This window comes from Saccopteryx bilineata, chromosome 2 (assembly GCF_036850765.1).
Source record: "Saccopteryx bilineata isolate mSacBil1 chromosome 2, mSacBil1_pri_phased_curated, whole genome shotgun sequence".
NCBI lineage: Eukaryota > Metazoa > Chordata > Mammalia > Chiroptera > Emballonuridae > Saccopteryx > Saccopteryx bilineata.
The window spans coordinates 195,590,191-195,603,357 of record NC_089491.1 but is presented as its reverse complement, the minus strand read 5'-3'; the positions used below and the strand labels follow the sequence as shown (position 1 = coordinate 195,603,357).

At 38.6% G+C, this 13,167-nt stretch overlaps 1 protein-coding gene across 1 annotated transcript in view; it reads left to right on the top strand.

Moving 5' to 3' along the window:
• The first annotated feature begins 5,855 nt into the window (after positions 1 to 5,855).
• The window catches only part of VEPH1 (ventricular zone expressed PH domain containing 1), a 301,496-nt gene continuing 294,184 nt past the window's right edge, over positions 5,856 to 13,167 (top strand). Inside the window, 1 exon segment of the mRNA XM_066254910.1 lies at positions 5,856 to 6,008. Coding sequence (XP_066111007.1) covers positions 5,871 to 6,008 — 138 coding nt within the window. The 5' untranslated portion in view covers positions 5,856 to 5,870.

Below are 13,167 nucleotides of genomic sequence, written 5' to 3'. Positions count from 1 at the left end.
ACCAGAAGGTGTGAATCAGGGTATCAAAATTTAGTATAGGGGCCTTGGTAGCTCCTGCTACTCCAGTAATGCATTGTGCAGACCCAATTACTTGTACATCAGATGATCCTGTATGGGTAGACCAATGGCCCCTCTCTCAGGAGAAACTTAAGGCAGCTGTCAGTTGGTATAAGAGCAGTTACAGCTTGGGCACATTGAACCTTCTAACAGCCCATGGAATATGCCTATATTTGTTATTAAAAAAATCAGGAAACTGGAGGCTATTACAAGATTTGAGAGCAATAAATAAAACTATGAAAATTATAGGTCCTCTCCAGTCAGTACTCCCCTTTCCTAATGCATTCCATTGGATTTTCACCTTATTATTATTGATTTGAAGGATTGCTTTTTTACATTTCTTTAAGCCCTCATGATTGCAAGCATTTTGCATTCAGTGTTTCTTCACTCAATTTCCAGGCTCCCATGGAGCAATACCAGTGGAGAGTTTTACCTAAAGGTATGGGTAACAGTCCTACCTTGTGTCAAAAATATGTTGCTCATGCTGTCTCTCCAGTACAAGGCAGCAACCTAAGGCATACATAATTCATTATATGGGTAATATTCTTATCGCTCATTTAGATAAAGACACTGCTTACCATTTTACAACAACTAGAATATTCTTTGAAAGAATCAGGACTTTATATAGCTCTTGAAAAGGTACAGCAGACCTTGCCTTTCTCTTATTCAGGACAAATTATTGAGAAACAACAAATTTGTCCACAGAAATTAGAAATCAGGATGGATCATTTGCAAACTTTAAATGATTTTCAGAAATTGTTAGGAGACATTAATTGGCTTAGACCTTCCCTGAGATTAACTACCGGGGAACTGAAACCACTTTTTGATATTCTTAAACATTTTTTATTTGAACCAGCCTCCCCTCAGCAACTTAGAGCTGTGGGACAACAAGCTTTATAGCTTGTAGAAAAGGCCTTGCAACAAGCACAAGTAAAACACAAAAATCCTGAAGAACCAATTGCCTTACTAATTTGTCCTTTGAGTTACACTCCTACTTGACCATTGTGGCAAGCTTCAGGTCCTACTGAATAGATTCATTTAGCTGTTACTCCTAAGAAAGTTTTATCTCCATATTTTGATCTTGTCTCATCCTTGATTATCAAGGGACATAGGCGACTTTTACAGCTTATACGTTTTGAGCCTCAACTTATTGTTCCTTTTTCAAAAGATCAACAACAATGGCTCTGGGAAACTTCTACTAAATGGTAAATTTCTTTTACAAATTTTACAGGTCAAATTGACTCTCACTACCCAGCTGATAAAATAGTTCAATTTTCATTAGTTACTACATTTGTCTTTCCTAAGACAACTTTTAATGAACCCATTCCTGAAGCACGTACAGTCTTTACTAATGGGTCCAGCTCAGGAATAGCAGGCTTAATAATCGATGGACAAGTTTACCCTGAAACAGTCACCTTAAAATCAGCCTAAAGGGTAGAATTACATGCCATTATCATGGCTTTTCAGCATTTGCCATGTTCCTCCCTTAATCTGTATACAGACAGCAGATATACTTATAAAAACAACTTATGGTTGTTTCCACTATAGAGACTGCTGTCTTAGGGACAACTGCTGATGAGGAACTATTTAACAATTTCTCCTTCTTCAAAGACTTGACGTCAACATAGAGCTCCATATTTTATAGGACATATTTGAGTTTACTCCATACTCCTTGGAGCTTTAGCACAAGGAAATGCCCTTGCTGATCAAGCTACTTAAAAGAAGATTATTGGAGCAACCATGTCAGATCAAGCAATTCAGTCTCATACTATTCATCACCAGAATGCTGCAGCCCTGCATAAACAGTTTCAACTCTCTCGGGAGGCAGCACAGCAGATTGTTAAATCCTGTCCAAATGTCCTATACTACAATCTGTCCCTTCATTTGAAGTTAACCCTTGAGGACTCCTACTGGGACAACTTTGACAAATGGATGTTACTCATATACCCTCATTTGGCAAACAGTCCTTTGTCCACGTTACAGTGGATATTTATTCTGGATTTATAGTAGCCTCTGCCAGAACAAGTAAGGCTACTAAGCATGTTTATCTCATTGTTTGTATGTATTTTACTTCCTAAACTGATTCAATACTCTTTCATATGTAGGAAAAGCATTTACTATATTTTGTCAAACCTTTTAAATTGTGGGTATTTTTTACAATCTTTAAAGTCAAGGTATTATTAAAATGTACCCAGCAATTATTTAAAGGTCAATTTTAAAAAATATAAAAGGGGGAGTCATATGCTGGAACTACTGCAAATCTTCCCTATCATGCTTTTTACTTTAAAAAAGTTTCTTTGAATACTGATGTACAGGATTATTCAGCAACTGAGAGACTCTGGAATCCTACAGGAGATGTCAAACCTCTTTCTGCTGCAAACTTCTATCCTCTTTTATTTGATCCAGCTAATAATGCTGTTTTGTCTTTTTTCAATTAGCTCCAGATATACAGAAAAAGTTTATATAGGCAGATGAGGACTCAACCCTCTCAGCAAGATCTTCTAAGCATGGCTTTTAAGGTCTATAATGACCAAAAGGAACAGAAAAGGAAGACAAAGCCCAAAAAGAGATCAGGCAAAATACCAGCTTTTGGCATATGCCCTTAAAGGCTCCTATGCCCTGAAGGGGTCTCATAGGACTCCATCAGGGATGGAGAATGAAAAGAAAGGTCATTGAGCTTCCAGCCCCCACCAGGGTTGTACCTTTGCTGTGGGAAAAAGGAACACTGGAAGGTAGGCTGCTCCCTTGCTCCTCTAAAGGAGGGCTCAGTCTCTTCCAGCCCTGCTCCAGCCACCTGTGACTTGACCTTGCCCAGCCTGCTGGGACTTGCCACTGAAGGCTAAAGGTGCCCAGGGCCATTGACCCCATCACACGTCACTGTGGACGAGCCTAGGGTATTTCTTCCAAGTAGCAGGTAAACTGCTCTCATTTCTTATGGACACGAGGGCCACTTACTATGCCTTGCCTCAATATTTGGGTTTTTATTTATCCCTCGAAGATCTCTGCTGTAGGTGTTGACAGTTTTACTTTCTGCTGCTTTGTTTAATATATAGTCTCCTTTATTCCTCCTGCCTCAATGCTCCATGCCTATTTTAGGCTGGGACCTACTCCTAATTTAGAGCTCTCTTTCTTTTTTTTTTTTTTCTCACTTCTGTTACAAATTTATCTCTACCACCCAGCATAGTGTATCCCAAGGTTCTCCTCATTACCCCATGGCTGCAAAACTCCAGGAAGGGACCCCATTGTCTCATCTCTCCAGGCTAAAAAGAACAGGGGCTCCATCTCCACACATGTCTGCAGATGGCCCTTCTAGTTTACCTGAACCATATCCAGAAACCCAGAATTGACATTAGGCTTGAGACAAAGGTTTAATGTGCTAGAAGCAGTGGTCATTGGACTTGGAGGCTAACTGCAGAGTGTGAAAGTGTGGCAACAGTTCCAGTGCCATGCAAACTTTCCCTGGATGTGTTGCTGGACTCCTGAACTTTTTCTGGATGTGTTTCCTGGACTCCTGCTCCTTGTGACAGCTCTCAATGGACTGAACTGGGGTTGGGTTGCATTTGCAGGGAATGCAGAATGGTGATGTGTCAGCATGGACTTGGTGAACATGTTAAGGGCATTCAAAACAGCAAAGACTCTATTATAGACCCTGTTATATTGGCTAAGAATTTGCTTAAAGGTTTTAATCCCTGTACGTATTAAGACACTTGTTTAAGTATCTGTTAACATTGGCTATGCTAATTTTCTGTTTATTCTGTATTTTTCCTATATGCCTCTGTATTATAATCTGGGAAATCAAATGAGTGCAAAACTCAGCACATGAGCTAAATTTAAAAAATATAAAAAAGGGGCATATGTGAGAAACAGACTGTAAACTGGCAAAGTCATTATAGCCTAAGGCTTAATTTAAGACTAAGCCTTTCCCACTCTTTTAATACTAAGATCTCTTTTTTATTTCATTTTATTTATTTTATATTTTATTTATTCATTTTAGAGAGAGGGGAGAGAGAGAGAGAGAGAGAGAGAGAGAGAGAGAGAAGGGGAGGAGCAGCAGAAAGCATCAACTCTCATATGTGCCCTGACCAGGGAAACCCAGGGTTTCAAACCATCAACCTCAGTGTTCCAGGTCGACACATTACCCACGGTGTCACTGCAGGTCAGGCAATACTAAGATCTTTTAACACTAAGATCTTTTGATACTAAGATCTTTTCAACACTAAGCTTTTCCCCACACCCTTGACTGTTGCATGATGTGGGGTGGTGCACTCTTATGAGGAATCCAATTTATGCCTCAGATGAGTGGCTTTGTATCAGAGACTTTCCTATTTGTATATTGACTTAAAGGCTTTAATTGTCTATATTGTATAATAAAGCAAAGACTGGGGGCTTGCTCTCTGATCTTGCCATCAGCATTGCAGAGGCCTCCCGATCCCATCTTCTTTTCTCAGTGAGTCTTTTTTCTTAATTCTGCACTGTTTTCCCTCAGAACCTAGAATTACTAGCTGCACTGGCTCGTGGCACCTTGGTGAAGTCATTAAACCTCCTCGGCCATTATATGATTGTTAAGCTCTCTACAGTACAGATGGTCTGTGATTTTATTAGGCTCAGAAGGAAGCTGACAAAAATAATCAGATATTTAATTTATGCCACTTTTCTACTCTCTTTGGGCTGTTAATTGAATAAGAAGTACAGTGGAACTTTATTAGTTCAGCTGTGGGAATAGAGGGAAGATTGCCTGCTTTGAAATGTTATCATCTACAAGTTCAATGTTCAAGTTCATGCTCACATCCTGTCAAGATTTATCTGGCCACATACTCATAGGCAGCATGCTTTATTTCACTGTTACTAGTTTAGAGGTTGTATAAGAACAGGGCAAGTATTGAGGTCATCCTCTGAACTGAGGGTAGGACCAGTTTCTCTGGTTGGTTTAGCAAAGAAACCCAGCCAAGAAGGTAAGCATTCCTTTCCATGGCCAGGAAAAGAGAGGAAACCAGGCTGTAGATCTAAAAGATGTTTTCTGTGTTCTCTCTTTCCTTCATTGCCCCTTTCTGTTTGGTTTCCATGGGAATCTACTTGGGGGAAATCTGGCATGTTTGTTGCTTGTTCCTTTATTTTTTTGTGGCATGGAGAAAAGGAGATGAATATAGAAAAGAGAAAAATAAGTTTAGGGTTGACACTGCTTTTTAAGGCTCAAATTAAATTCTGGAAAAACCTAATACTCTTTGATAAGACTTTTTGAGACAAAAATAAGGAAAGATCTCATTTGAATCTGTCAAGCCAGAATCTTACTCTATGCCAGCAATGTTCAACCAGTGTGTCACAAGAAAAACATGCAGTGCCTGACTATTTAGTCAGGGGCACTGACCTCTTTTCCCTTAGATTGTCAAATAAAAAAAAATAAAAACAGCCATCTGGTATGAATGAATCAAAACTATACCTATATTTTTGTCAGTTCAGCAAAAAAGATGTTTTTGGTGTGTTGCAGATTTTTGGTAATTGGTTTATGCATGCTATGAGATGAAAAAGGCTGAAAATTGCTGCTCTTTGCACATTTCCCAAGGTCTTCCTTTTTCCTCTCTGTTGGACACCAAGTTCACTTTCTGAGGTCATGTTTTTCTGCTAATGGCTACATTGTGTCATTTGTTTCTCTTGCAGAAAGTGTTAAAAAAGACCTCAAAGTCTGGAGAAACATGACCTTTCAAAGAATACAAAAGTATACCTCCTGCTACATGTTTTTTTCTTACTAACGTCTGATAACTGGGACACATGGCCCTGGGCCTACAGAAAGTCAATTGACTATCAAACTGTTCATCATGCATCATCTGTTCAGACTGGTCTTGGGACAAAAAGATCTTTCATGAGCCAGGGACCTCTTCTCCTTAGATGACTCTGAGATTGAAGATAGCCTGACAGAAGCTTTGGGGCAAATTAAAATAATTAGTTCATCTTCAGTAAGTAAACTCATTTTTAGACTAGACCCCTGACATGACCTATTTATTCTAGAGCCAAATAATTGTACTATCTTGGGGGAAAGGGTCTGTGCAGGAGAAAGAGGAAGGATTACTAATATTGGTCTCTCTGTGGTGTAATTGACATCTAAGGAGTAATACCAGGAAAAGTCATTGATTGATTTTTGCCCACTTGTGGAGATCAGAACTCTGGAAATTGCAGACCAGAGTTTAATTCTCAAAAAAAGGTTTTCTACAGGTTATTTCTAAGTCCTTGAAATGACATGGAGAGGAAAGGGAGAAAATCCAGGGGAGAGCAGACCTGCCAGGCTACACTGATGTTTACAGCATCAGTAAACAAAGCAGGGTGTGCATGGAGGCTGAATAATAAAAGAAGGCAGGATGACACTCTTGCCATGCAAGTAATATGATACAAGGACAACCACCACTCTGCTGCTAGAAGGGACAGTTGCCCAGGGCTTGATAATGCTGATTCTCTTTGCTTCTATATCATCTCTGGGTTTGTTTGATTTTTAATTTTTTTTCCTTTGTTTCTTTTTCTACATCCTCACCCCCTTACCATTTAATTCACCTCACCAATTATTAGCCCCCAGTGTTAACAGACAAATTTATATATATATATATATATATATATATATATATATATATAGTCAAGTCATTTATATATTTATATATTGACCATATTTATATATAGTTAAGTTTATATATTCTGGAAATACTTTCCCAAAGGGGGTAATATGGAGTGTCTGGTGTGCTTTGATCTTGACCTTCTTGATAATGCTTAGGCCCTTCATGAGACTGGTTTCATCTCAAAGGCCGAGGCCACCAAGTACCCTCTCATATTCTCCCAGCTTAAGAGCATTCACCAACATGTGACATAAACATGCATGGGGCAGAGGAAAGAGGCAATAGGCCGAAAAATACCAAATAACAAATGTGTACACACTCAAAAGGAACAGCTTTCTTCCATGACATAAGAAAGGAATGTTTAAAAGGCTTTCTGGCAACCTGGGCATTTTCCTTCTCCAGCCTGTGTGCGTGTCCTCTCATGGCTGTCACTAACCTGCCACATCCCCGCAGTGGTGGGTGAAGTCACAGCCCAAACATTCTTCTTTTCTCAGGTAATGCCTTTAACAGCAATTATGTGTCCATATTTTTTCCAGAATATTAATCAACTTAGTCTGGCTCAAAACACCAAGTTTTCCTGGTAGATTTCCACTTTCTGGGTAAGATTTATGTGCTATTTCTAGCAGTCCATTCTTCATACTCCTCTGGAAATAAATTGGGTGAATGTGCCACTGATTTTCATCTAATCTAATAGCATGTATATATTTCTAATAAATATTATATTATTTATAGTATTTATTAGATATAATAAATCATTATGTTTTTTCTAATAATAAATATTATGTATATCTACAGTTCCTGAAATCTATTTCCACTAGAGGTCACTAGTGTCAGTGATATTTTTTTTCGTGGTTGTTTCTTTCCTTTTTCAATTGCTTTGTCTCACAGATGTTAAATTTAGAATTTTAGGGCTGTAGAGTTCTGTGTTATGTGTCCCACTGTTCACTGTTAACCACAAGAGCTGGCAGGTCCCTTGTCATTAGAAGCACAGGCCATCCTTTAAACCTTCCAGTGAGCATGCCACCAGACCAACAGGTCTCCTGTGTTCTTCATATACTGACTTCTTCATGTCTCATTCTTCCATTTCTCTATCTGCAACCAGGGCACAGAGTATATGGGTGGCATAATAAATATTATCATTTTTCAGGGGAATCATGCAAATCAACCCAATTTTTAAATTCAGTAACCATTCTGATCAATCCAATATTTAACTTTCCAGATCAATCCTAGTTATAAATATGTCCCTTTGTGGAATTCCTTTTCCCTTTCTATTTCTTTAAGAACCAGTTCAAGTTTTATTATTACTTACATGATCTCTAGTGGTTTTAAAAAGACATAGTTGCCTTATTGCATTATATTTTGTCCTTATAAAACCTCATCTATTCATATAACTTCAAGTGAAATCTCTACATGAGAGAATTCCAAAAATGTTTTTAGGCTTGACATCTCTCCCTAAGCTTCAAGCTCATAGTAGTTGATACCCAACACCTTAAAATCAATATGCCTTAATCAGCAGTTATCATCTCCTTCCAGTTATAGTAATAGTGTCATTTTCCTAGATCTCCACATTTGAAACCTAAAGTCCCTCTTGACCCCTTTCTCTCTCTCTGCTCTTGCCCTGTGTGTTCTGTAGACAACACCAGAGAAATGCCTCCTCATATGCACCTCACTTCCTGCTGCTGTCACCCTGGCTCAGGCCTCAAAACAACTAATCTCCCTGACTTTGGTTCCATTTTTCTCTAGTTCACTTACCAACAATGACCAGATTAAACTTCCTAAACCTATCACCATAACTGTTTGATCACTGTCCTAAAGCCAGATGATGCAGTTTTGGTTTTATGCCCCAAACCTTTGAACCATTTTATATCTTTAGTATTATGTTACTGTAGTTATGTAGACTTTTTCTGTTGCTTATGACAAATGAATCATAACTGACAAAGAGATACCTGTTCACTGTTCAAATTGTTCGCATGTTTCTGCTCTCAGCCAGATGAAATCCATTCTTTGTATTTTCTATGCATTGTTCTTTGTTCTTTTCTTTGCCTCTCAAATTAAAAGAATCTAACCTCTGCTCATACAAAAAAAAACTTTAAACATATGAAGACAGTTTTAATCTCATCTTAGACTTCTCTCTTCCCAGCTAAACATTCTCAGTGCCTCGTGTTTTTCCTTAACAAGGAAAGGGACCCACGACAGGCAAAGGCTACATCACCTCCTATTTTCAGTCTCAATTCTGGCAACTCAATTTTGTCCTGCTATCCAAATCATACTATCCAAATGCGAAACTCAGAAGTATAAATTAGAATGCTGACTTGTTAATTTACAATGTAAAATAAAACTCATGAGAATTAGCATCTCTGTGTGCTCTATGTTGTTCTCTCCAAGTCTATGTACCAAATCTTTTACTAGACAAGATTGATTAGTTTCCTCCTCCTGTGTTATAGTCACATTTTTGTTCTACCTCTCTGAGATTATATTTAACTCACCTTTGAAGTCATCCATATACATATAGCTTCTTAGATTAGCCCTGTAGCTAGCTGATTTTACTCATACAAGTGGATTTTGTTGTTGTTTTGTTTAATCCTCAAAGGATAGTCTTGTTTTCCAGTTCTTGGGGAATGTCTCCTTGTAGCTCCAAAGAACGGTCTGCATTCTCAACATTCTAGTTATCGTCCCCTGAAATCCTCTTAATTTATTATTATAATGTATCATTGCCTAGTACTTGAACCAATTGCTTAGAATAACTGCTGATACTAATCAGATACTCAATTTTTTTCAATAATAACATCACACAGTTGGCCACATTTATCCTGTGATATGCCAAGATCCTCAGGTTGAATCAACATTTGTAATTGGATAATTTGAAAAAAGTTTTTAAATGAATTATGTCACATTTAAAAAAATTTCAACAATATTCTCATTTTTAGGCCCTTATTTCAGGATATTCATACTTTTTTAAAAAATCATGATTCAGTTTGATATATTAGTTATTGACCCTTAAATTTGGTAAACAAAACTCCAATATTTTTCCAAAAGCCACTCACAAAATAATTGAAACATACTAGACCCCACTCTATAGTTCATGCCTTTTTTCTACCAATTACTCCAAAATCACTGGAAAATATTTTGTTCTTTTCCTTTACTTTGAAAATGTGACTTTACACTAAAATTTTACTCCATGTTGCCCAAAATGACTTTAAATACGTCTTTTCCTTGCAAGTCTTTTCTGGAATACCTTTACCTAATAATCACTCTTCTATCTGGGCTCTCCTCCCAGGCAATTGCAGGCAAGACAGTCTCCTCATCCATTCATCCGCTTCTCCCATTTCCAGCCCCACTTTTCCCGTGATGTTCACTCATGCTTAATTGTTCCATCCATCTTCTAGATCTCTCTAATTTTTTTTTTGTATTTTTCTGAAGCTGGAAACGGGGAGAAACAGTCAGACTCCCGCATGTGCCCGACCGAGATCCACCCGGCATGCCCACCAGGGGGCGACGCTCTGCCCACCAGGAGGCGATGCTCTGCCCCTCTGGGGCGTCGCTCTGTTGCAACCAGAGCCACTCCAGTGCCTGGGGCAGAGGCCAAGGAGCCATCCCCAGCGCCTGGGCCATCTTTGCTCCAATGGAGCCTCGCTGTGGGAGGGGAAGAGAGAGACAGAGAGGAAGGAGAGGGGTAGGGGTGGAGAAGCAGATGGGCACTTCTCCTGTGTGCCCTGGCCGGGAATCAAACCCGGGACTTCTGCACACCAGGCTGATGCTCGACCACTGAGCCAACTGGCCAGGGCCTCTCTCTAATTTTTTTTTATAAAAATAAAAAATATTAGGTACTCAAAAACCACCCAATTTAAGCAATCTGATAAGACTGAAATCACTTGCCTGTCAATCTTTTATCCATTTCTCCTCTCTTTTCTCCCAAAGGTTATCAATATCTCGATTGTGACATTTATTTATGCATGCTTTTTATTTCTTTGCTACATAATCATGATTCAATACTTAAAGTATTATATTTCATGTTTTTAAACTTTATATCAATGCAGTCATAAGCTCATGTTTTGAGGTTTAGCTATGTTGATGCATGCAGTCCCAATTTATTTATTTATTTTTTTGGTGAGATAAGAGTACAGGTATTTTATTATATGACTATGCCATAGTTTGTTTATCCATTCTTTGCTTGATGAGCATTTAGTATTTAAACAGTGCTACAGTGAAAATTCTTATAATTAGCAATTTTGGCAAATGTGCTAGTATTTCTAGTGTACACCCTTGAAGTGAAATAACTGGTTCGAGGGTTTTATGTATTTTCAACTTTCTGGGATATCACCAAATTGCTCTCCAATGTGGCGAAACCAATTTGCACCCCCATCAGCCATGTACAAGAGTTCCATGACTTTACCTTACCCATTGTTGTTTTTATCAGATTTTTAAAGTTTTTGTCACTGTAAGTGAAACAGTATCTGATTGTTGTTAAAAGTTGCAATTCTGCAATACTAGGATGGCTGACCATTTTAAAAATAAGTTTATTTGTTCTTTGCCATCTGGCTTTCCTCTTCAGTAAAATACTTGTTTATGGTTGAGGTTCTTTTCTTTCCATTTTTCTATTGAGATTTTTAGAAATATGCATTTTCTTATTAATTTGAAGGAGTTTTTTTGCTATCTTTTTTTTTGTATTTTTCTGAAGCTGGAAATGGGGAGGCAGTCAGACAGACTCCCGCATGCGCCCGACCAGGATCCACCCAGCACGCCCACCAGGGGGCGATGCTCTGCCCATCCAGGGCATTGCTCTGTTGCAACCAGAGCCACTCTAGCGTCTGAGGCAGAGGCCATGGAGCCATCCCCAGTGCCCAGGCCATCTTTGCTCCAATGGAGCCTTGGCTGCGGGAGGGGAAGAGAGAGACAGAGAGGAAGGAGAGAGGAAGGGGTGGAGAAGCAGATGGGCACCTCTCCTGTGTGCCCTGGCCAGGAATCGAACCCGGGACTTCTGCACGCCAGGCCTACGTTCTACCACTGAGCCAACCGGACAGGGCCAATCTTCTTATACTAATCCTTTGTTACTTGTGCATGTTTCACATCACTTACTTCAAGTACAGCTTGTCTCTCACCTTTTATTATAGTAATTATTGATATCTGGTTGAAAAATTATCTGCATTTTTTTATTGTTTTCGTTTGTTTTTGTCCTTTAACAATTTTCTATTAGGTTTCTCAAGTTTCATAAATAACTCTGTCAGTATTTTGACTGAAAAATTTTATTACATCTATAAGTTAATTTGAAGATTAACAATTTTATTCTATAGTCTTTTTATCTGTAGATTTTATCTATCTATTCATTTATTTAGCTCTTCTTAAATATCTTTCAATAAAATTTTATAATTTTTTTCTTAAGGATCTTAAGAGTCTTATACATCTTTTTTCAATTTATAAGTATTTTCTATTTTTAGCTGAGATTATAAATGATATCCTTTTTTGTGGCAGAGACAGAGATAGTCAGAGAGAGGGGCAGATAGGGACAGACAGACAGGAAGGGAGAGAGATGAGAAACATTAATTCTTCATTGCAGTTCCTTAGCTGTTCATTGATTGATTTCTCATATGTGCCTTGACCGGGGGCTACAGCAGACCGAGTGACCCCATGCTCAAACCAGATGAGCTCGTGCTCAAGCTGGCAACCTCAGGTTCTTGAACCTGGGTCCTCCACATTCCAGTCCAACACTCTATCCACTGTGCCACTGCCTGGTCTGGCTAAATGATATCCTTTTTAAAAATTGTATTTAGCAACTATTTTAAGGTTGTTATAGCAAAAATGACACTTGTGTAGTGATCTTGTATCCAGTAGACTCACTCAAGTTTCTTTTTTTTTTTTTCAGAGACAGAGAGAGTCAGAGAGAGGAATAGATAGTGACAGACAGGAAGGGAGAGAGATGAGAAGCATTAATCATCAGTTTTTTGTTGCAACACCTTAGTTGTTCATTAATTGCTTTCTCATATGTGCCTTGACTGGGGGGGCCACAGCAGACTGAGTAACCCTTTGCTTGAGCCAGTGACCTTGGGTCCAAGCTGATGAGCTTTGCTAAAACCAAATGAGCCCGCACTCAAGCTTGTGACCTCGGGCTCTCAAACCTGGGTCTTCCGCATCCCGATATGATGCTCTATCCACTGTGCAATCACCTGGTCAGGCTCAAGTCTCTTGTTAATCCGAATTATTTGTCTATAATTCTCTTCCATTTATTCAATAAATATATTAAGCACATACAATGTTGCAGACACTGTACTGGATGCTGAGAAATCAGGACTGGACAAAATTGACCCCCCAAAAAAATGTCTGCTATCATTCATTTAATTGGGTTAAACAGAAAATAAAATAAATAAGAAATATATATAGTATATTAGAAGAGGATAAGTAAGTGCTGTGTAGAAATATAAAGCAGTGCAGAAGGACAACGAATGAGAAGTTTGAATTTTTAAATAGAGCAGAGATGGTAGGACATACTGAGAAGCTGACATTTAAGCAAACCTTGAAG